The following is a 21,971-nucleotide window of genomic DNA, read 5'->3' as shown; positions in this document are numbered from 1 at the left end:
CTAACTCAAAAGGAAATTCTGTTCTTACCAACCCCCAGACTGTCAAACTTATGTGAAATTTAATCGGAAGGTTGTGAAAACTATTCACAGGTGTGAATCTTTTGTTACTTTTACGCAAAAAAACTTTTTCGGAGGCAGGGGGGTTCGTGCTGAGACAAAGTGATCTTCCTCTCCTTGAAGTAACTTTTGGGCCAAAGTGTAAGAAAAGCTGAGGAAGCATGCCAGTCGCTTTCTGGGCGATATCAGCCGCACTTGGTAGCCATGCAAAGGTCACTTCTTTTGACATGACAAATTAAGAAACTTTGTACCCCTTTGACCTTCATCTGAGCAGCACGAAGCTTTGCTCTGTTACGGTTCGTCTTGTAACAGCTTGAATTCAGTTCAACGCTCTTCGTGTATTCAGATTACAGTCTACATGTGTAAGGTGTGTAAACGAAGATATATCTTTTTTTTTTCTCTTTTCAATGCTCCCTCGTAAACATTTTTCTGATACTATTATTTGCTCTTAATTTCATCTTAGCTTTTTTTCCCTAAACATCGAAGTCGTGTTAAAAGTGCCACCGCATCAAGTGTGCAAAGGAAGAAACACTGCTGACGTTATTTTGTTTCAGTCGGCGCATGGGGTCACACGATGTGGTATCCGCTTAAAATGAGAAAAAAAAAAAGTCACAGCACAGATACATATGGCTGGTAATCCCCCTTGTGCATCAACAAACCCACATTCACCCGACAATTAATAGGGCAAATAAATAAAAAGATGAATTTCCATTTACCATTTAGAGCTTTTCGAACCTGTGCCATGTCGTAATTTCATGCGCTCTGCAGCTCCTGACATTTAAAAGCCATTAAATATTTTCTAAAAAAGGGGAATTATAAATTATTCAAGATGGCAAAGTGCAGTTTGTCAGAATGAAGAGTCATATGTGGTGGCACTACACTATACCTCCTCAAAAAAAAAGCTTTGATTTCTAAACTCACAATAAGTCATCCAGAGAATGTCTCAATATGACTCGGTATAAGCTCTTCTGCAACAATGACTAGTTTCAGAGAATTCACACTTGCTGACCACTGCTTAATCTGTGTGGTATGCAGCAATAGATGAAAGTCCCTTTCACATCTACTTTATAGGAGCGGAAATCCCTGTTTCTAATGTTGGTTGCTGGACTGAGACCATTTTTGGTTTCCTTTTCATTTCACATGGAAGAGTTCATATTTTGAACATCCAGCTAAAGGTTTTGGGATGTTTTTTACTTTGACGGATTGTGCACTCCATAGACACCTGCAGTATTCTTTAAAAGATGCACTGTAAACATACTTGAGACGTCACTTCACCCCCCCGAATTTGGCAAAACGGCGTATTTTCACAGTTAGTTTGCAAATTATGTCCGTGCTTTGATTTTAGCGGTCGGGTTTTGAGATATCTATCTCTGAGACTACACCCACATCCTCCCGATAAAGATGAATATCTCAAAACCTCTGCGAGTAAAACCAAAACGACATTTGCGTGACAGCAATTCATGGCAGAGGTGTTTTTAGTAACTCATTTCTAATTTGGATTCATTTGGCTCAACTCTTTCATGACTACTCTCATTTCATTGAGGATCTGAAAGCTAACGTTTTAGAGACACAGACAGAAAACAGGGTAAAAGGTCAAACTGATGCCGGGCACCCTGTATTGAGAGGATTGGGTGACTCTGTCATGCTGCCGGGGGCATTTTGCTGGGGTAATCATTCTCATAGACAGAAAGATCACTGCGAGTTAGTACAAAGCATGTATGAAAAGTAATATGCTACAGCTCTGATGGTTACCCGACATCGTCAAAACATCAAATGAGGGAAAATCTTTCTGGAAAATGGCGTTCCAGTAGAGTTCCACGAACATGTGGAATCTGTGCTGGTGGCGTGCGGTAACCCAATATCTAAAACCCTTTATGTTGACTTTCACGGGACAGAAATGTGCTCTTTTATATAGATAGGGTAGCAATGAAGCAGTCACCTTCCTTTGCATTAGAGGTTGTGTCATTCATTCATGCTTTTGTTCCATAATCCCCATTATAAATGGTTTAATGGATTTCAAGAAAAGAGGAATTTAAATTCCGATTTACTGAAGAGGCATTGCGCAAACGTTTGCCTTCAGAGAAAAGAGCAGCACGTAAAAAATAGGAAATTAAAAACATTTCACACTGTCCAGAAAAGTGAAAGAGGATATAAAACTGAAACTCAGATGGTAAAGCTTGCTTTTCAATTAAACCGTCCGTTTCCTTTGAAACTGGTAGGCCAGACGAGATCCACAGTATCTGATATCAGTGGTAATATCTGTTAAGGATCTCATAATCAGTCGGACAAATTTCTTAATGCATCTTTCTCACACCACAAATGTCATCATCAGCAAATACCATGCAACTGCAGTGGAAGGAAATAATAACTTGTCTTCATTTTCCCCATGCATTCAAACATTTGGTTTGGTGCTGCAAGTGCTATAGGTGTTAACCACCGGTGCAGAGTATACTAGAAGTGTCTGTTGCAAAGATCATCAGCCCACACCTTGATTTGCCTAATACAAAAAAGTCCACAAAAGTCACTCGTATGATTCTAGTTTTAAAGATCAGAAAAAAAAGTCCAGCATTCAGTGTACCGACATGTTAAATAATCTGAATTTTTACTCTTTTGGTGTTGTTTCAAACGGAATACGACATACATCTTTTTTTCTTTTAAAGAATTTATTTGATTTAATGTGTTCTTCTTTTATCTTTATCATTATATTGTATTCTTACCCCCAACCCATATTTCTTTTTTCTACTCTGTGAGTGACTCTCTGTGATGAGAGGAGTTCAGGACCTAATTAAACTAGAAATCTCGTAGATTTTGTGCACTGCTTCTGCACTTTTGTGTGTATTCATTCTCATTTTGTGATCTATTTTTGTCTTTTTAAGGAACGTAATTCTGTTTGTGGTCTATCCCGGTGCTGCTGCAATAAACTCAAATTTCCCCTCGATGAGGGACACATAAAGGATTATTCCATTCTATTTTGTTCTTAACCCAAAAATAAGGAAGACCTAATGTTACTTTTCCCAACTCTGTATTTCTACTATTTAATATATGCCTTTGTATTGAATAGGTAGAAATGGGAAGTGAAACCACAAGTGAAATAAAGGCCAGAATGTAGCAGTTTAAAGTTTTATTTTTACAGCTTTTTGTTTGACTAAGTTTGACTATTTACATTTTATTCTTATGCACAATTTATTATTGAATTCTTAATGGAAAGTGTGATCAGTTTTGACTTACAGTGTGGAGGTATTGGTGGGGGGGGGATTAGTGGGTGGTTTTTTCTTGCGGTTTTTGGAGTTTCACTTTCCAGTTGAGAAAATTTCCCTCTGTCACGGGAAAGAGTCTATGCGGCTTGAAAGCGTATAAAAGACCACACTCGGCTTCCACCACTCACACTGCTCCTGCCAGCTAACCTGCTTCGACTCCGCTGATTCCTCTTGCAGCACTATCATCTTCACCTCGCTCCTTCAACGCCAGCTTCATCTTGACTGAACGGAAAAACCGACAATGTCCAGCATCATCAAGTTGTTTCTGCTCCTGGCTGTCGTGGTCTGCATCTCTGCAGCCCAGCGTAAGTTTTTAATCTTTTTTTTTATTATTATTATTAGTTTCCAGTCATTTTGTACTAATAAAATTATACTCTGACTTAAAATTGTGCAGTAAGAGGATTAATCTTTTGATTCTTGTCTTCTTTTTCTAGACGGTGAAGCGGGACAGCAGTGCCTGTGTCAGCGCGTCAGGAATCGCATGATTTTAAGGTCCGAAATCAAGGATGTTCAGATCTACCAGGCAACCGTCTTCTGTGACAGAGTAGAGATTGTGTAAGTGTGCAATGGCAGAAATATGAGCTCTCATTCGGAAAACCAACATTTGACTGATCTAGAGTGTGACTGAACTGAAACCTCACTTTGATTAGAAATTATGTAACACCTGGAATTGGGAGTTTTTGAGTTAAATCACTGAAATAGACCGATTCCAACCTTTTATTATCACCATATCCCAGCAATAAGTCTATAAACTTAGCTTGATTATGCATTCATACATACTGCCGTTATGTTTTAATGAGCTTTTCATTAATATTTCTTATTTGTTTCAACAGCATCACCAACAAAAATGGCCTTCGCTATTGCCTGAACCCCGAGCTGAAGGCTGTGAAAAAGATTTTGACCGAAATGATGTAAGTATTACATGAATCTGAGCATTTTCTTCAATGCACTAACCCACCGAATTTTCGCCTTTATGAGTAATAGGACGCCTTTCTAATAAGTGCCTTCTTTTTTTTTTTTTGTCCACTCTAGGAAGAAGCCAAAAACCTCAACCACTTTTTCCCCTTCCACTCAAAGCCACACCATCACAACCGGCATCTGAACCTCCTCCTGACTCACTGGTTTAACAAGAACCACCCCTGACCTCTGACCCCTCAAAAAATGCACCTTCAATGATTGTAGATGTGAAATAGTCGAAACTCGTTAAACTATTTATGTCATATATGCTAATATGTTTTTACAGTATACAAAACTATCCAAACGTTTGTTTGGTTTTGTTGATATCGCTCCACTGAGGAGTTTGTGATTGACACTGTTAGTGTGTCAGATCTGTCATTTGTTCATCTGTTATTTTTCTACGCGGGTTTGTAGACGAACCTCTATTGTTGTATTTTTTTCAGCATTCTTGGTTTCCTCGGTTGTTTTGTAATAAAAGAGAAATACACAAAGGAAGTGGTGAGAAAATGCTTTTGTTTTCCAAGCCTGACACTGCGTGTCCTCAAACAACAGCACGACCCTGTGGATTGAGATAAGAATTGCTAATGCGCGACACTTTTACAGTAATGTGCTATTTCTGGTATCTGCTGACCTCGTGCATTCTTAGAATGCCGTGCATGAAACATCAGACGGAGCTGCACTCTTGCCATAGACGTAGGCATCTTGGGTGTCAGACATGACTGACACCCAAAGCTGCACAGATATTACAGGGTCAATGATCAGCCAACAACAAGTGTCCTTTCTCAGCTCTGACAGGGGTGGCTCAGCTCTGTTGGGTCTCATAGGCTGCTGTCTGCTACACCCACTCCGCACGCGCAATACGTCTCTGCACTCAATATTGACACAGTTCCATGGCGCCTTATCACAACTTTTACCGTCGTGATTAACCTGAACAACAAAACTCCCACTGAGAAAGTTAGAGGCAGCAGAATGCCATTTCCAACCTTTCAACACGCTGTCTGCAGCTTCGTGGCATCAGACAGACTTTGCTTGGTAACTTGATTCTGCAACCACCGTGAATGTGTAAGAAGACAAAGATGGTGGTCCAATGAGCCAGTCGAGATGAGCCGTAACCACTGCTCGATTCTGAGAATGTTCAGAGGAAAAAGAAAAGGAACAGAAACACATCCAGGAAGAACTTCAGACCTGCGGTTAGCCAAAGTGGGCCTTTTTTTTCCCCCCGATTCAGCTTTGCAAAAACAAGAAAATATAATACAGCAGCGAGCTCGAGATAATAAAAAAAAGATGAAGAGGTGAAAATAGAATATCGGCATTCCGTGTGAAGCTAAAGTTTCAGAGAAAATTTGAAGGATTTTTTCCAAACACAACATTCGAGTGCACTTCAAACTGAAAAAACACTTCCCAAGCCCAGGGCTCTGCACAGCAGGGCCATCTCCTCAGGTCAAGGCTCGGTGGTCCATCTTCATCATACAGAGAAGGGACAGGGGGAGACGGATGGTTTGAGAGGGGAGCTAAAGAAGCCATGTATGTATGTTCCAACAGGAATAACAACTTTGAATAGCCTCAGGTATCAGCCACCGAACACCAACAATGCACCCTTGACCCGGGCTGTTTCCCAGCTATTCACACTTTTGATTGTGTTTAAAACATGTTAGTCCGAGAGGTAAACTAAATAACTAAATAACTAAAATAACTCAGGCTTTGGTTGGGTGGGTCAGTAGCACACATGTGACCTTAATGACTCCCAAAGTGACGACGTCCCACAGCAGCTCATAGGCAAGAAACTCCAAACTTGCTAGTGTTAGATCGATTCTTTACATTTAATAAAGCCAATTTTAACACTAGTTAGGGGAGAAAAAAAAAAAAAAACACTTTGGTTTCAGAGGCGAAACGTCTTTAAAAAAAAACAAAAAAACAGGAAGTCCAGTTGCCCTCTGCTCAGGGTTTAAACACGAAACATAGAAAACAGAAGTGAGTATCACTTGTGTGAATGATCTTGTTCCCTTTCCAACGCGGAAAACACGTTTCCTGAGACCACCTTTCATTTCTACCCCTTACACCATCTCCCCCTAACCACAGCAACACAAATCTGAGCAAAACATCACGTCAAAAACCAACGAACTCCCTGGTATGAACTGCCTGCTAATATCTCTGTCAATTCCATGCGCAACAGAACACCCAGCGGGGCTTCAAGTTTCAGACAGTCACTTCCGCCGGCAGGGCGGCTGCTGGAGAGGTGCGTTCAGTGTTGTCGGGTCTGCGCTGTGTTTGCATGTCCAAAAGTCATGGACGAATCAACCGGTGAGCAAATATGCAGCGTTCGTTCGTGCAGATTGTCAGATCGACGCGCCACTAGCAAAGGAATCTCTGCACCTGCGGAGTCGTTTTAACAGAGGCGGAGAGGAAATATTGACATTTGAGGTGAGTGATTCTGTAAATAGCATGTCCGACGGGCTTCTGTCCTTCATGCAAACGCAGCAGGAACGGACTGAACAAAACCGAAAAATCCCAGTAATGCTGGCAACACATGCGAAGAGTGAAGGGCAAAAAAAAAAGTTGAGAGAATTATCTGGATATCAAGATAAAATCACGAGCCTCAACTCCCGCCTTGCCTACTGGAAGATTTGGCAGCCAAACTGTTTGCGCAACTATTATTAATGTGTTATTATTATTATCCTATAATGTGTAGCATGTGAATCTTAATCCTACGTGGCGCGACTCGGGTCTGTTTTGTTTCCTTTTTTTTTTTTTTTTTTTTTTTTTTGCAAGTCACAGTAACTGGCCTTCCTCAGTGCTGACGACAAACCAGTCAGCTGTCTGGAAAGCAGCAGAATACTAAATAGGCCTCCGCCGACAGAAATGTAAAAAAAATCTGAAATCTGTCGTTAGTAATTTGTAGATTATGGACGAAATCATCCGCCTTCATCAATGCAAGGAACTGATTTTAAATGGAAGTGAACACAGACAAGGCTGATAAGCAGCACTGATAATGAGTTCAACCATAAATAAGATAAGAAGACTTCCATTTCTTTATATGTTATTCAGTGGTGATCTAACAGTAGAGGAGAAGGCTCTTTATTCCCATGCATAACAGCTTGAGTTCAATTTGGCTGTTTTTTTTTCTCCTCAGTGGATCGATGTTCGACTAATGTAAGAGTGACTCTGACTTGAAATGATATTAACAACACTGCTGCACAGTAACCAGACTCTGCGGGTCTATTTGGAGCCAGTCAGAAACAGAACACCGTGCACTGTAAATACAGGTCTGATGTGGTGTATAACTTGACATTTGTGTTTTTTTGTCGTGTTTCAGGACAATCTGTGCATAGGGTGAGCCTCCAGTTTCTTCAGGTCACATCCCTGATCTGGTATCAAAATGGCTTCAGGGCGGGGAGACATCCCAGGTAATGCCGTCATTCCGATGTGACACATTCACCTGTACAAGAGTGGGCATCTTTGTCAGATAACCGAACTGCTTTTATGATGCTAATTAAAGCACGTCTGTAATTTGCCTTTTCTTTCTCCCATTTTTCAGCACTTGAGTCTGGCATGCCATCTGGCCTTTGTGGTGCCTTATCTTCTCCCATTGGGCTGACTCGACACAATATCAGTTATGATGAGCACATGGATCTCCCAATGCATTCACCCCCTCCAGACATGAATGTCAACATCTTGTGGAAAGACCCTGTCATCCCACGTCACAGGTTCAGGAACATTTTAGAGGTGCTTCCCGTCTTCACTTTCTGTTTTCACCTTGTTTTAAACTGCTTCCCTGAGCAAAATGGTCTTTTTTTAAGGGCTTGTGCGAAGCTGGGTCTTGAGGATTGTTCGCACGTTTTGGCGCTTTCCATATGTGTGTTCTGTAACTAGTTTCCTAACACAGTAAACTTGTGTGACCAGGAAGGTGAGAATGGTTGGAAGGGATTGACACCTGAGCCAGCAGCTCCATCCTTGTCCCCAGTTCCAGTGGTGAAAGCCAAAGCCACCTCTTTAATGAGCTCGCTTATGTTAAGTAAGTTAACATAGGTAACAGAGTACCCTAATAATAATAATAATGTCACAATGGAGCTCAGCATATTAATACTTTGACTAATTGTTTGCATGTTTGACTGTATGTCCACTCCAGAGCAAACCCAGGAGAACCTCCAGAAGTTTGAGCACCAGGCAGGGCTGGCAGATGATGTTTATTCACCCCACAAAGGCCTCTCTGCGGAGGAGACACGCTCTCACCTACGAGTTGATGGCACAGTGCCGGTGAGTATGAAAGCATGATGTTGCCAGAGGCTGTGGCAGGTTCTGTCCCTGAGTTGTCTGTCCCGGACAGACTGTTAGTTTTAGTAGCCTTCTTTGAGACGGCGTTTATCTGTCTTGGTGATTGTAGCCGTTGTATAAGATCACTGCACGGCACACGGCGCAACAAACATTTGATGCTTATGATGGTTGTTTGAAAATGAAATTACTGCAACAATATCATTTCCCTTCAGGCTTTTGTTTTTTGTTTCATTTCCTTCATTTAATTTCATTAGCAGCAGACACGTTGCAAGATGATCATTCTAAATTTGGGGTCTATGGCTATAGTCACAAGACCATGACACCAGCCACTTTAAACCTATCTCGCAGTATGATACCAGATCACCGTTCAGGGGCCATGACTGACGAAATTGCCAGGATTGTCTCACGATCAACATCTTTGGGCTGGGACGGCCCAACATTGTGCTTTGTACATCAGGCAAAACAAACAGGAGAAATATAATTAGGAAATGTCCCACTGTCACAGTATTGAAAACAAAATGCTGTTAACCAAACTAATAGAAACAAAAATGCTGTTAACCAAACTAATAGAAAATTAAATTCTGTGTCTATTGTTGACCAGTTGTAAGTACTGGGCTTTATTTATCATATATGTAAAGTTTAGCAAGTGCTTTCCAGAAAGTCACAGTGGACGACAGTGAACATTCACAAAGCACCTGTTAGAGTGTGTACGGACAAAGGTTGTGTTTGATTAACTGTATAGATTTGTCCAGTTTTTGTGCCAACTTTGTCCCTATCTCGTACTTGTGTTTTAGTAGCTATCTACTGACTTGTTCCAGCTCCACACTGTTATGATGTTGAACACACAAATAGAGGGCACATTATGACTCTTCTGCTTAAATGGCGATGGTAACTGTTCTGACAATTCCAGTTACTATTGTTTTGAAAAATTATTTCTCGTTGCAGTGGTAGCAGGCAAAACCTATTTCTTTTTTTTTTTAAATCCAAATCCAGGCTTGGGGTGAAACATAGTTTAACAAAACGGTGGAAAAAAGGACAGAAAAACTATTAAGTAGATTTAACTAAAAATTGAAATTACATGATAGTGAAAGATCATCAATTAAATCAAGTAACCAATCAGATTTCATGCATAAGGCTTTCGTTTTTATATATTTTGCATTTCTGTAGTATTTAGATGTGTCCAGGTATGATTAAACATATGGCAGGAAGACAGTAAAAGTAGCTTTCCTTTTTGCAAACCTGCTGGCATGTATATGGCATTTTTACTAATAATAACAAAAAATTAAATATATATCTCGTCTTAAGTAATCTCATTTAAATATTTAAATATAATGTATAATATAAATATTTATATATAATGTAAAGAAACCAAAAATATTCTGTCCAATAACTCATTCTGCTTAAAAAACAGATGGACATTTCAAAAGATTTGGCTAAAGGTGCATTTCCTTCAAAAGTTGGGTTTGGGAGAACAAAAGAAACAAAAAGGATCAATATTAAACTATGTTTTTCCAAAGTCGAGTTTAAAGGATGACGTCTGAGCAAAAATTTCAAAGACCCCTCTTGCACCTTGTTCAGGATAAAAAAAAATAAACAAAATAAATTGAAAAAGACCAGAATAAAGACCGGGGTTCTTCCCAGTCTATATCAGGGTAGGTTATAAATTATTCCAAACAAAAATGACAAGTGGTTTCCTTCTGAATTGTTTCTCTCATATTCTTGGCTTTTGCACTCAAAAAAGGAATGTAATTCCCTACAAATAATTCTGGTAGAGCTGTCTGGCAAACGTAGCTGGCAAAAACGCAGAGCATCATGGTAAACAAATTACGCAATATAAGCGTTGCGCATTACTTCTATCAGTATTGTTGCCAAGCGACGCTGTTACAGGAACCTGCCCTCCTCATTTGTTCAACGGACCGACCAGCGAGCTCCGAAGAAAATAAGGCCTACTGCGGTGCACACACGGCGTTTGGTTTTTGAGCAATAATCGTCACTGAAACAACAAATTATGGTAAAAATGAAGGAGTCTATCGAGCTGAGACGCCAGAGAAGACTTATCATAAAAAGGTTTGTCTATAAGTTACTGTTTTTTTTGCTACGAACGAGTAGTAGGTAGTACGTTCTGACGGAAGGAAAGGCCGTTAGCATAGCAACCTTGTGCACCAGCGACCAATGTTAGCTTTGTAGCTAACACGAGAAAACTAACCGACCGTACCGCTTACGGGGAAATCTAAACCGATATCAAACTACCGATAAACTTGTGTTTGACCGAGAAGTGAAGAACCACCTATTCGTTGTTTATATAATATTAGTTTAAGTGAATCACTTTTGTGGTCCATAGTAGCTAGCCAGCCAGCCAGCCAGCCCACCCCCCCAAAAAAATACAACACGACTGTATCACGAACTGCCATTTAGGTTTACAACCTTTATTAGTAGGAACAATGAAATGAACAGTCTCTTTCAATGATGGAACAAGCCTTTTACAGATGCACACGTATGCATTTCCTGGATGCAAAGTCATCAATTAGGTCATCATATGACAGCTGCTGTGACACTTTGGAGTTGATGCTCATGATAGCCATGTTGACTCAGAGGACGAAATCGATAAGAGATTATCTCATGAATGTTGAGGCTCGAGTATTGTTTTTTTCTTTTTTAAAACGTTGTTATTGTCCATCCCCAATTCGTTCATTTGGCTAAATGACAACGTTGAAAAGGTCAACTCAGATTGGGTGTAGGGATGTTTCCACTTACCCTTGAACTCTGGATATTGCTGTGCGTGTGTGAGGGTATTTTTATTTTTTTTTTCTTATTTAAAATTTTCATTTTTCTTTTAGAAGTTTGACCCGGTTGTCTTGGGGATGTCAGCACGGTTGTTTTCAGGTCACCCCAGACATGTCCAGTTGAGTTCAAGTCTTGCTGGGGTGCCCAGTCAGAAGCTGACTTCCCGATGTTTGACTTGGTATGGTATGACTGAGTTGATGCTCAGTGCTCACTCTCCTCCACACCACCCCATTAGAAATTGCAGCCTTATAGTTCAATGTTCAGATCAAAGGTTTTTTTTTTCATTCTCAGAGTTGAACAGATGATTTTGGGCAGATGGTTGTGTGCCTTAAGTGAGCTATGGATTCCACTTCGTGGGCCAATATAAAGCCCTGACTGTGTGATATGAAGCATAAATTGCTCTCCTTTGGTGCATCCTTCCTATCTCTACAATCATAATGACCATTTTGTCACTTTGGGTAGGTAGGAAGATCTAGGCGTATTGGTGGTTTCAGATGTCTTTGTGATGTCTTGATGTCTTTCAGATGTGTCATTGGCCACAGTCAGTGCTGCAGAAAATGTTTTGTATCCTTCCCCACATGTGCAAATTTACACAGGCCTGGAGAGAGTTCTGTCATCTTTACAGCTTGATTTTCACTGTACATTGTGAGACGGGTGTGCACCTTTCATGAATATGTCTACTGAATGCATTTAGGCACAGGCGCACTGAAAGGGGAGAGGGGAACATAATGAATGTGGAAAATTTGGAAGGGTCCAAAACTGACCGATCACACTTTAACTTCAGCTACCAGATTGTTGTTGAGTCCTGTTTTTGGACATTAAGCCCGAGGTCCAGCAAGGTTGGCACAGTGATGAAATCTACCAGGTTACGAACCCACATAATACACTGAGGATAAAAAGGCCATGAAGATTTCTGTCACTCATTTGCACAATGGCCACAGCCGTGAGCAGGACACGAGACGTCCTCTACAGTTTTGATATTGCGTGTGGATGGGAATACACCTGCATTGAATGGAAACTGAACTTTGCAAATTCTATTCCTGAGATAGTTTCTGAAATAAACCAAAATGTTGAGGCAAGTGTGGTTGAACATTTTCGTTTTGCTCATTGGAAACTAAACCTTGATTTAAAAGAAAAATGTATTTCATGTTTTTTAACAACGGGAAAGCGGGAGTGATTGGTGCTTTGACTCTTTGTGTTGCTGGTGTTGCAGGGAGAGATCACCTGTTCTCTATGATAGCTTCATGTTATGTAATTGCCTTATGATCTTTAGTTACAGTGTAGATCATTGTGAAATATCTTCTCCTTTGCTTCTCCGTGTTTGTCTTTTTCCCACCCACATGACACTAACAGGTGGCAGGCACAGATGATCGATGACGCACTTTGCTATGATTATTTTTGAACAGCGGGGCCAGTTAAACACGGCCAACCTTTTTTAATGTGTACGCAGGGATGTTTGCTCTCTAAATAAGACCAAAGCTCTGCCTTTCACACATTAACACGTCTGTAACAAACAGATTTTTCATGTGTAATATAAAATCACATAATGATTTTTTTTTTCCTTTCTTTTAAATCCTGTGGAGGGCATCTTTGTGTTTATTTAATAGATTTTCTTTCCTCCCTTCTGTTTGAGCAGAAGTTGAGAATGCCAAGCGGGGACTTCAAGGAGGACAGGCTTTCAACATCAGCACAATCCACCCCCTGTGGCACACCTTCGGTCACCCCCAGTGTCACCCCCTGTGTTAGTCCCCTCTCATCCCCAGCCATTAATCGCAGGTGAGCATCGTGCCTCTAAAATGCAGAGCTTATGTTGCCATTCGGATGAGGAACTCGGGGTATTGTTGCCGTTTTCCTTGAACGTTGATTTTCTTGCTCTTGATTGGCTGGGGCGCAGGAACTGGTTCCAGCTGAGTCCAGCGCAGTTTCAAGCCCATCCAGATCCTACCAAACTCAGCCCCAGCATAGAGATGGGAGGAAATGAGGGAGGAAGTGGAGGCGGAGGATTGGACAGGTGGAGCTTCTTTGGAACTCGGTCTGTGGTTCACAAGTCCCCTACCGATCCGGGCTCTGAAACCAGCACAGGTGAGACATTTGGATTTACAGTCCTGCATTTGGATTTCAGCACTTTTATGTTGGTCAGCATGAAAATAAGATAAGAATTATCATAGCAGCAGTAGATTTTGATCATTAAAGTTGAACTATTTCGATACCATTAAGTGCAGGCAAGCTGATAAAGGAGATATTGCTTCATCATGATCATAACCCTTTTAAGACGACCATTAATTAACAAGCACTGTGGCACCCGAAACCACTCCTAACTGAGGTCACTGTATCCTGACATGCATTTTATACTGCTGTAGCAAGGATGGGCAGTAAACAAGACGGTGAATGTCAAGAAAATGAAATAATTTCTTTACAACAACAGTTCTTTAGCTCGTCATCGTAACGTGAAAGTTTAGGCTATTGGTGACATTTTCAACCACGCGTCTCTCCTGCAGGCTTCTCCATACAGTCCTACTTTGGCCTGCAGAAGTCCTCCACTGTGGATGGCACCAACTCTCAAATCAGTCTGAAGGTGGACGACCCTGCCAGATTCATGCCTCCCAAGATCGACATGTCGAGCAATGAAGCCAAGCAGGCTTCCACACGGCCACACAAACTGAAACCCCGGGACATGAATGTTTTAACACCGTCGGGCTTCTGAAGTCAGACTAGCTGTCCGGTCATACCAGCTCTAGTAGGTTTTTCTTCTTCACCTGGTTACACGTTGGCTTTCCCGCCTTCTTCTGTGTCCTGTGCTTCCCTGAGGGTGAGAAGAATTGAGGAACACCTGCAGTATTAGCTCATCAGCCCCAGAGACATCATTGCTCTGTTTCCCCTCCCAGCAGACCTTGTCACAATGGCTGCTATCCCCTCAGTCCCCTTCCTGTCTCTTCCAGCTCATCGGTCCAAATAAAAAAAAATTAAAAATGAAGTAACTTAATTTGTCACCCTTGAAAATGATTTCTATTATTATTGTTATTGTGTCACTTAATGAATGCTTGGTACACATTGCCTTGCTGGCCTCCTCCCATTGTCGGCAATGGCATGAGACTGAAGTTGAAATATCTTGTTGGTTGTTTTTAAAAGTTAATCACTTTAGCATTGCCTCTCATACTAACACTGACCACCTGTTTCAGTTCATAATGCAGAAACAGATGCCTGCCTCATTAGTTGTTGATTTTTTTTTTTTTTTTTTTTAAGATTATTTTAAATAAACTCACAGATTTATTGTTGTATAGTGCTTTTCTGTCAGCATGCAGAGTGCAGCTTGGCGTATGACTGATACTGTGCCTAAACTTGCAGTTTTTTTTTTTTCTTTTTTTTTTTCTTTTTTTGCGCTGCCAAGTTTAGCTTTTGTTTTTTACTGTGTGAAAGAGCATCAGAAATGACTGCTGAACTGAAGTGATTTTTGTTATTATAATTCAGTTATTTTCATAATATTTTGTTTATTCTGTATAGTGGGTATTCCATTCTGTTGGGTTTGACATTTGTAAATAAGACTGCAGTGTCGGTTCAACAAGCTACGAAAATGCAGCATCAATGAGGTACTTTCAGTTTTGGGATTTTCATGTCAAAGAACTCTGCTGGTTTGTTGGAATGTGTAGAGTTCTGCAAAGTAATCGCACAAGAGATGAAATCTCCCACAGATATCTGTCAATAAATCTCATAACAAGTAAAACTGGACTTGTGGTTAATTCTTTCACATAAACGGGTTGATTTGATGTATTTGACAACATTGTTCATTCTGTAAATATACTATATGTTGATACTACTTCAGTATCAGTAATTCATACTTTTATATGAATTACTGAAAAAAAAAAAAAAATGGGGATGGTAGACGTAGAGAAATGTGTACTTGCAGTCTTTGGCCAACAGATGTCGGTATTGGTTAATGATTGTCGAAAGTTTGTGAGGATCTGAAGCAGAGGCATGAAAGCTGCAGTCCCGATCAATTAAGTAGCTGAGATGTACTTGGAAAGTGTGACTAATTATGCCACAGAGGCATAAAGGAGATTCAGTCGGTCTCTGGGGACTTTTTCATCAGATTCTCTGCTGTGCACACACATTAAGTTTGTCTTATCCAGTCGTCACACAGACTGGTCTTGTTGGATCAATCATGCTTGTCACAGTTCCACATGACAGCCGAATATCCTGCTCTACGCAGCCTCGTTTCTCCCCTTCAAAGCAAAAATTTGGGCTACCAGACAATGAGCCAGCAGAGAGCAGAGTTCTTCCCCTGTAGGCTCAGCTAGAGTTACAGCCTTGTTAAAGCTCCTGATGCCCTCTGTCGTGTGTGTGTGTTGGAGAGTAAACAGCAGTGCATCTGTGTGTGTACATACTGCAGATTTATTCCAGGGTGTGCCTGCTGCCCATATTTTTACAACTTTCGCAAACCAAACAGGCCAGAATGACAATGCAACACATTGGAATCATCTGTTGACATATGATTAAGAGCACAAATGTAATCATTTAAGAGTCTTTATTTAGATGTGGTGCTTTAATTTTCACGTTAACAAGACCTCAACTGGGGATCATCCTGATGTTCTTAGAATGAAAGACTCATTTGCTCCATAACAGGCTGTGTAGCATCCGCTATCGGCTTCCATGTGGTACAGCAGGAGTGAAGCTGAACATTAGGTAAGACACAAATATGACCTGAACAGAGAGCGGCCAGTGAAATACTGTAGTTCACAGTGGCAGATAAAGTGGTGGACAGACACAAGGTGAAGAGGAAAGACAGAGAGAAGATGCGCAATTAGGTGTAAGAGTTTTGGTAAACACAGAGGACAATGTTCAATCTTGGGTCAAATTCGTTAGAGGCATGTAACACTGCGCATAAGCAGCTTGGTCCCAGTAACACTAAACCAAAAAATGCTCGCAGTGCAGCACTGCAAAGACAAGAGAGCCGATGGGTGGGAAGGTCTGGGAGGGAGAGGCACACAGAGATGGAGAAATAGAGAGCAAAGGGTGGAGTGCCCCAGCAGTCATGACGTAATACAAAAGGCGCTCTTGCTGGATCCGACATGACGTGATTGTGCAACCCACGCCCTCTACCCCCCAACCACACTCTGCTCTGATCCCGCAAAAGAAAAAAAAACATTCTACTTTGCCTTGCCAAGGTGACCGCAGAAAACAACTAAACAAATGCCGGGGTTGCTTCCGCAGTCTCACACAACTCACTCACTTATTCATCTACATTTAGGCAAACTGGTCTGGCAATAAACAATTGCTTGTTTATCACTCTTGCGCCCATATGACGACACCACTTAGGTCTTCCAGTTTAACTGCACCAACCCAATGTGGACGGATGGGCAGGAAACCAGTTCCATTTAACTAGGAGCTACGCCATTTTCCGAAGATCAGCTCCCTCCACAGACCCAGGTTCAGTGTACGGATGAAAATATGTCTTGGGGGGGGAAGAAAAGCAGTTCGAGTCAAAATGTGTTGGTCAGCTTTGAGAAAGATTGTGTGACCTTTAAGCACATGTAGGCGTGCTGGAAGCACCTCGTGTCAGGGTCACTCTGGGAGTATGTCGGTAACTCTTCTTACAGTACGCACATTCATTTAGAGGGAGTTTTTAATTAACAGATACGGGCAGGTGGTGCCTGACCTTCTCATGGAATCACAGGAATCATTCTTCAGGCCCAAAAACTGATTATTGCAGTAGTTTTTTCTATGTTAGCTATACATGGGAGGTTCTTGCTTACTTATGAATACAGCCAAAAGGAACTTCACACCGTACACTGAAGCGAGTGATAAGATAATAGTATCTGCCAGACACTTTATTACAAATATTGCCCTTCATTAATAGCTTTAAGATAACATAGAATTGATCTCTTATCATTGTAACCAGCGTCACTAACTCTAGTCTTAAGTAATGTCCTGTATATTAGGCTGAATAGAGTTATTCACAGTTGATGACAAAATTTAATGAGGGAATTAAAGGGGTCCCTTTTGATGGCCTTTTTACGTCATACGCTGCTGCATCAGATTCCAGAACCCCAGAAACACACGTGGGGCTGATTTCACAGAGATCTGGCCCAGAGATGAACCGGAGAGATTGGAGTTTGTAAAGGGGACAGAGGAGGCCTCACGGTTGTCTTAAGGTGTCCTGTGAAGCTAAACATCATGCCCAACAGTTTTAAGATAGCATGTTATGTAACAACAAGCTTCTGTACAGCATACGTTGTAAAGACGGATAACCTCTTACACCACCTCCGTGTCCTTGAAGAATCCCTGCAGAATATGAGTGTGAATACAGATCCTGGCGTGCAAACTGTCTTACAACCCCAAACAAGAAAAAGTTGGAATGGTGTAAATAATGAAATGATGGTATTGGGAAAAATAAGAAAAAAATATGAAGATATTCCTACATTAAATGGACTTTTATATCGTTGAAGACGATATGAACTCGAGATAGTTTATCTTTTTGTTGGAACAGCTTCATTCATTTCTTTGCACTTCTGGCTCCCAACACATTTCAAAAAAGTTGAGATGGGGTGGAATTATTACTAGTAATGGGGTTAAAAAAAGAAAACGTCTCAAAAATAATTTTAAAAACAGGTAATGTCAACATGTGATAATAGTAATCACGACCCATGAAAGGCTGAGTGTCAATGTGTGAAGAGCAAGGGTGCAAGTCAAAGCTGGAATAGAGTAGAATAGAATAATTATTTATTCATCACAAAAAGGGAAATCATTCAGCAGCTAATATAATCTAATATAAACAGTTAATTAGTCATTAATCATTATCAATTGCTATGTATTGTGTTGTGAAGCACAGCAATAGGGAGTTCCATTCGCAAACGCCATTTCACACTTTACTGTGTAATAAGCAGAGCTTGTGTCGTCTTCTCTGGGCTTTGAGATTTCTCAGAGACCGTCACATTGTGGAATGTGCATTGTGGTCATATCAATAAAAATAATTTTTTTGGAAGATATAAGACTCACTGTACTCTGGACAAAAAAAACAACCATCCAGACTGCTATCTACAACAAGCCAAAAAAACAGAAATCCAAAAATGTCAGGGAGGGAAACCCAACGTCCCCCTCCCCAACAAAAACTCCAGCTCCTGTGGGATCCAGAGGTGTTCCAAGGCCAGAAGGGACATATAATCCCTCCAGCGTATTCTGACTCTTTCCTGGGGTCTCCTCCCAGTTGGATGAGCCCGAAAAATCCCCAAAGGGAGGAGACCAGGAGGCATCCTCCAGTCATCAAAATGCTTGACTCACCTCAGCTGACTCTTCAAAGCAGAGGGGCAGCGGCTCTATTCCAAGCCCCAGATGCACAAACTCCTCACCCAATCGATACGGCTGAGCCCGGCGACCCTCTGCACAAAACTCATTTCAGCTGCTTGTAAAACATTGTAAAGGTCTTTGTAGGACCTAGCTAGGATCAAAAGGCACTTTAATAGACAGCAGACCATTTACTTTTCTTTGTCTTGGATCTCTGTCCTGCCCATCTGAAACTGTTGAACATTGTTTGTGTCTAATTTCCAGTGCCTACATTAGCGCATCTCAGTCACCATTTAAAACTGTAAACTGCTGACTTGTAAAAGCTGACATACTCAGGGGGTCGTCCATTTTAAAACATTGGGAGGGGTGGGCCAACTGTTTTTCTTCAAAGCGTATGTTAAGTACATGTAGTGGGGGTGTTGAGGGGAGGGATTGCATTTGTAGACTTGTAGTTTTTTTTCCTTGTCCCTAATTTTTGCTCTTGATCTTTCATTTATTTGTCATGCTTTTAGAAACAGAAAGAAAAATCCCAGGCTAACGGGACTTTAAAGTGTTACCTGCTTTAGACAACTCAGTTTGCACCCTCAGGCCGAAAAGGCTGTTGGTCTCTGTGTCGTTCAATTGGCCTTCTACTGCCATCCCCCACGAAGAAAGACTGTCGGGCCCTCCTGCGGTGGCCTCAAGGCCCTAACATGAAGCAGATGTGGAAGAGGAGAATCCCCCACAACCATGTCTGAACAGTCAGCTGGAGGTGCTCAGCCAAATGTGATCGATGCACTCAAACCTTGATTGTTCCTTTCGAAACTGCGCACACCCAGAGAGCTGTTGATGTCTGAAGTCCACAGAAAAAACACACAGATGACACAGTTTTTGCGTGTGCCTCTGAGTGTGTGAGAAATGCTGCCTGGGCGAGTGCGTGTTTAAAAGTGACGCATGCAAGTGCGTAAGGTGATTCATTTCTTGGATTTGCTGCTATAAAGAATTAATTTGAGACACATGGAGTGTAATTGACCAAAGTGCATACTATTTTCTAATCTAAATTATCTCATCCAGGAGGCAATATTTCCTCATGGACTTCACCTCCAAGATTAATGTGTCTCCATACCCATTTATCTACATCACATGGCTACAAACCAGGTTTCTCTTTTGTTCAGATATACCACAGGTCATAAACTTTTAATCAACAAAAAAAAAATAATACAACCGCTGATGCCAACATCCGGCATCCTCCCATCTGATGTGGAGCCAATCATTTGTTACTGTCTTTCATGAGACAAAGTTTTATCTTGGTGGTTGGCTATTTTGGACGCTGTCACTGCCATAATGTTATCCAGTGCAACCTGGGTGAAACATAAACCACCGTACTTGGAGACGGAAGTGAAAGGTTAACGGTTGAAAAGATGAAAGCAAAGATTAATTAACACGTACTAAAACAAAAATTTGTTAATAAGCTGTTTGCCCATCATTTTGTATCAACTTTCTGATTAAAGAACCTTTGATCTTTGGGGTGGATCTCATTGGATAACAGTGTCATAGTATGCGCACAGTCTTACTTGTTAATCCCTTAAGCCAGGCCAAGAATTTGGTTCTTTGGCTCTTCTTGATGTCTCTTACTCACGCAAATCTACAAAACAGAACAAAGACAGTTAGTCAGTTATATATGGAGGACTGCTGTTGGTAGATTTGTTCAGCCATTTCCTGTGTGTGGAACAGGGAAAATTTTAAAACAAAGATTGACATATATGTATATAAGTGCAACTTAACACCTGAGTAAGAAGTGATGCTATCAGACATTACAGATTCTTTAATTGGTATTTCAGATTGTTAGATACCATCATTTTGGTTTTCTCTTTAAGTCGCTCAGTGATTAACTGTGAGTCACTTATTCATTAATTTTTCAGACCAACTTCATCTATTCGCGGTCACAGGGACGTACCAGTTAGTGCCTTGAAAGTGTACAGGATCAAGTAGCAGAGCATCCAGTGTAAAAGGACACGTTTTTCAAAGGAACAACCAGATTCATTGAATAAAAATTCTACAGCAATTAGATTATTAGGCTGCACCCTCTAAACAAACAGCCCTGGTGGATTTTTATGCTTGCTGATGATGTTGTTTATATACACACTATCTCACATGGTCTCTCTGGGCCTTTTGATAGCCATGCAACTGAGATATGGGGAGAAACTGAGATAAGCAGTGTCAGTGTCTGCCTATCATTTTTATTTTAAATGTTTCCAATTATGATAACCACAGCATAGAGCCAATTTAGATCAATTATGAACCATAGTTTATACAAGAATATTAGTCTCTTTCATATATTATTGCTCTAATTGTTGCCCTGGCATCAGATTATGGCACTGGGAGGACCTTTGCACCACGGTAAGTTGGAAGCAGACGGAGTAATCAGACTGATTTACTCTGGTTCAGGAGTTACGGTAAGTATATGACCCCAAAGATTGAGGGCTGTTTTGGTATAGATTTTAGCTCTATGAATCATAAATAAACTTGTTTTCACCTCATAGTCAAAGTTATATATTTGTTATCTAAAGTAAACTGCTGATTATTTTTATCTATTTACTGGACTGTAGCACTTCTGTTACTCTTTCAGGTTCATCATTTTAATAGCTGCTGTGCAATAGTTTTTCTGGCACACATTTGAGAGAGGTTTACACCAGGTCAGGACTTCTTTTTATATGGTAAAATCCATCATAATAACTACAAATGCAGCTAAAGATATAAATGTAAGTAATTGTAATACTGTAAAACTGTAATACTGGCAAATAATCCATCTGTGTATCCTGAGTATCCCATCCACAGCTTACTTAGCGGAACCAGTTAAGGGATGATGCACAACACAATTTATGCAAGTTATTTAGTCATGTAATAGCATCAAGACACTCAACTTGTTCCTTATTCAACCCACAGTAAATGTGCTTTCCTGGGTAAGCAGAGGACAATCAAATGTAAATAACAACATCAGGTACATAGTTATAACCAGATTCCCAGAAACCCTCTTGTCTAAATTTTCACATAAATATCAAACTTATATCCAGAAGGTTCTGCCCCAGACTCTAAAATGCAAAAGAATTTCCATTTGAAACAATAGCAATATTTTTAATTGTAAAAGAGAAATCCAAACCAGCCGTATTTAGTTACACTAGGAGGCACCAGTTAGAAGTAAGCACATTACTGTATTTCCCTTCATGTTTGAGTGGCTTCTGAGGACAAGCACTGCTTAACATAAATACTCAGTCTCCGTTAATACCCCACTGAGTTTAAATGATTCACGTTGATACAGAGAGGTTAGATTATACCCTATAATAATAATAAAAAATATATACCGAACAAAACTAATGAAAGAGTGGA

General features: G+C 40.7%; 2 protein-coding genes across 2 annotated transcripts; both read left to right on the top strand.

Annotated features, from left to right (window-relative positions):
* Positions 1-3,427: 3,427 nt before the first annotated feature.
* On the top strand, positions 3,428-4,766 carry LOC142397283 (C-X-C motif chemokine 10-like). The gene is made up of 4 exons (XM_075480625.1): positions 3,428-3,619; positions 3,749-3,869; positions 4,148-4,225; positions 4,347-4,766. The coding sequence occupies exons 1-4, from the start codon at positions 3,556-3,558 to the stop codon at positions 4,414-4,416; spliced, it is 333 nt and encodes a 110-aa protein (XP_075336740.1). The 5' UTR covers positions 3,428-3,555; the 3' UTR covers positions 4,417-4,766.
* Positions 4,767-6,480: 1,714 nt separating this feature from the next.
* Positions 6,481-15,048, top strand: kiaa1191 (KIAA1191 ortholog). Its single transcript, XM_075481259.1, has 8 exons — positions 6,481-6,692; positions 7,585-7,675; positions 7,807-7,994; positions 8,172-8,283; positions 8,398-8,525; positions 12,964-13,103; positions 13,222-13,409; positions 13,826-15,048. Exons 2-8 carry the CDS (start codon positions 7,648-7,650, stop codon positions 14,029-14,031), a joined length of 990 nt encoding a protein of 329 aa, XP_075337374.1. The 5' UTR covers positions 6,481-6,692; positions 7,585-7,647; the 3' UTR covers positions 14,032-15,048.
* The last annotated feature ends 6,923 nt before the right edge of the window (positions 15,049-21,971 follow it).

This window comes from Odontesthes bonariensis, chromosome 13 (genome assembly GCF_027942865.1).
Source record: "Odontesthes bonariensis isolate fOdoBon6 chromosome 13, fOdoBon6.hap1, whole genome shotgun sequence".
NCBI lineage: Eukaryota > Metazoa > Chordata > Actinopteri > Atheriniformes > Atherinopsidae > Odontesthes > Odontesthes bonariensis.
Note: the sequence above shows the minus strand (reverse complement) of the source record. Positions and strands in the feature narration are given on the sequence as shown.

What these genes read in the sequence shown, in the direction of transcription:
- kiaa1191 (XM_075481259.1), top strand. Translation starts at nt 7,648, where the DNA reads ATGGCTTCAGGGCGGGGAGACATCCCAG. An exon ending in GAGTTGATGGCACAGTGCCG is followed by an intron (nt 8,526 to 12,963) that starts GTGAGTATGAAA and finishes CTGTTTGAGCAG; the next exon opens with AAGTTGAGAATGCCAAGCGG. An exon ending in GGGCTCTGAAACCAGCACAG is followed by an intron (nt 13,410 to 13,825) that starts GTGAGACATTTG and finishes TCTCTCCTGCAG; the next exon opens with GCTTCTCCATACAGTCCTAC.
- LOC142397283 (XM_075480625.1), top strand. Translation starts at nt 3,556, where the DNA reads ATGTCCAGCATCATCAAGTTGTTTCTGCTCCTGGCTGTCGTGGTCTGC. An exon ending in CTGCATCTCTGCAGCCCAGC is followed by an intron (nt 3,620 to 3,748) that starts GTAAGTTTTTAA and finishes TTCTTTTTCTAG; the next exon opens with ACGGTGAAGCGGGACAGCAG. An exon ending in AAGATTTTGACCGAAATGAT is followed by an intron (nt 4,226 to 4,346) that starts GTAAGTATTACA and finishes TGTCCACTCTAG; the next exon opens with GAAGAAGCCAAAAACCTCAA.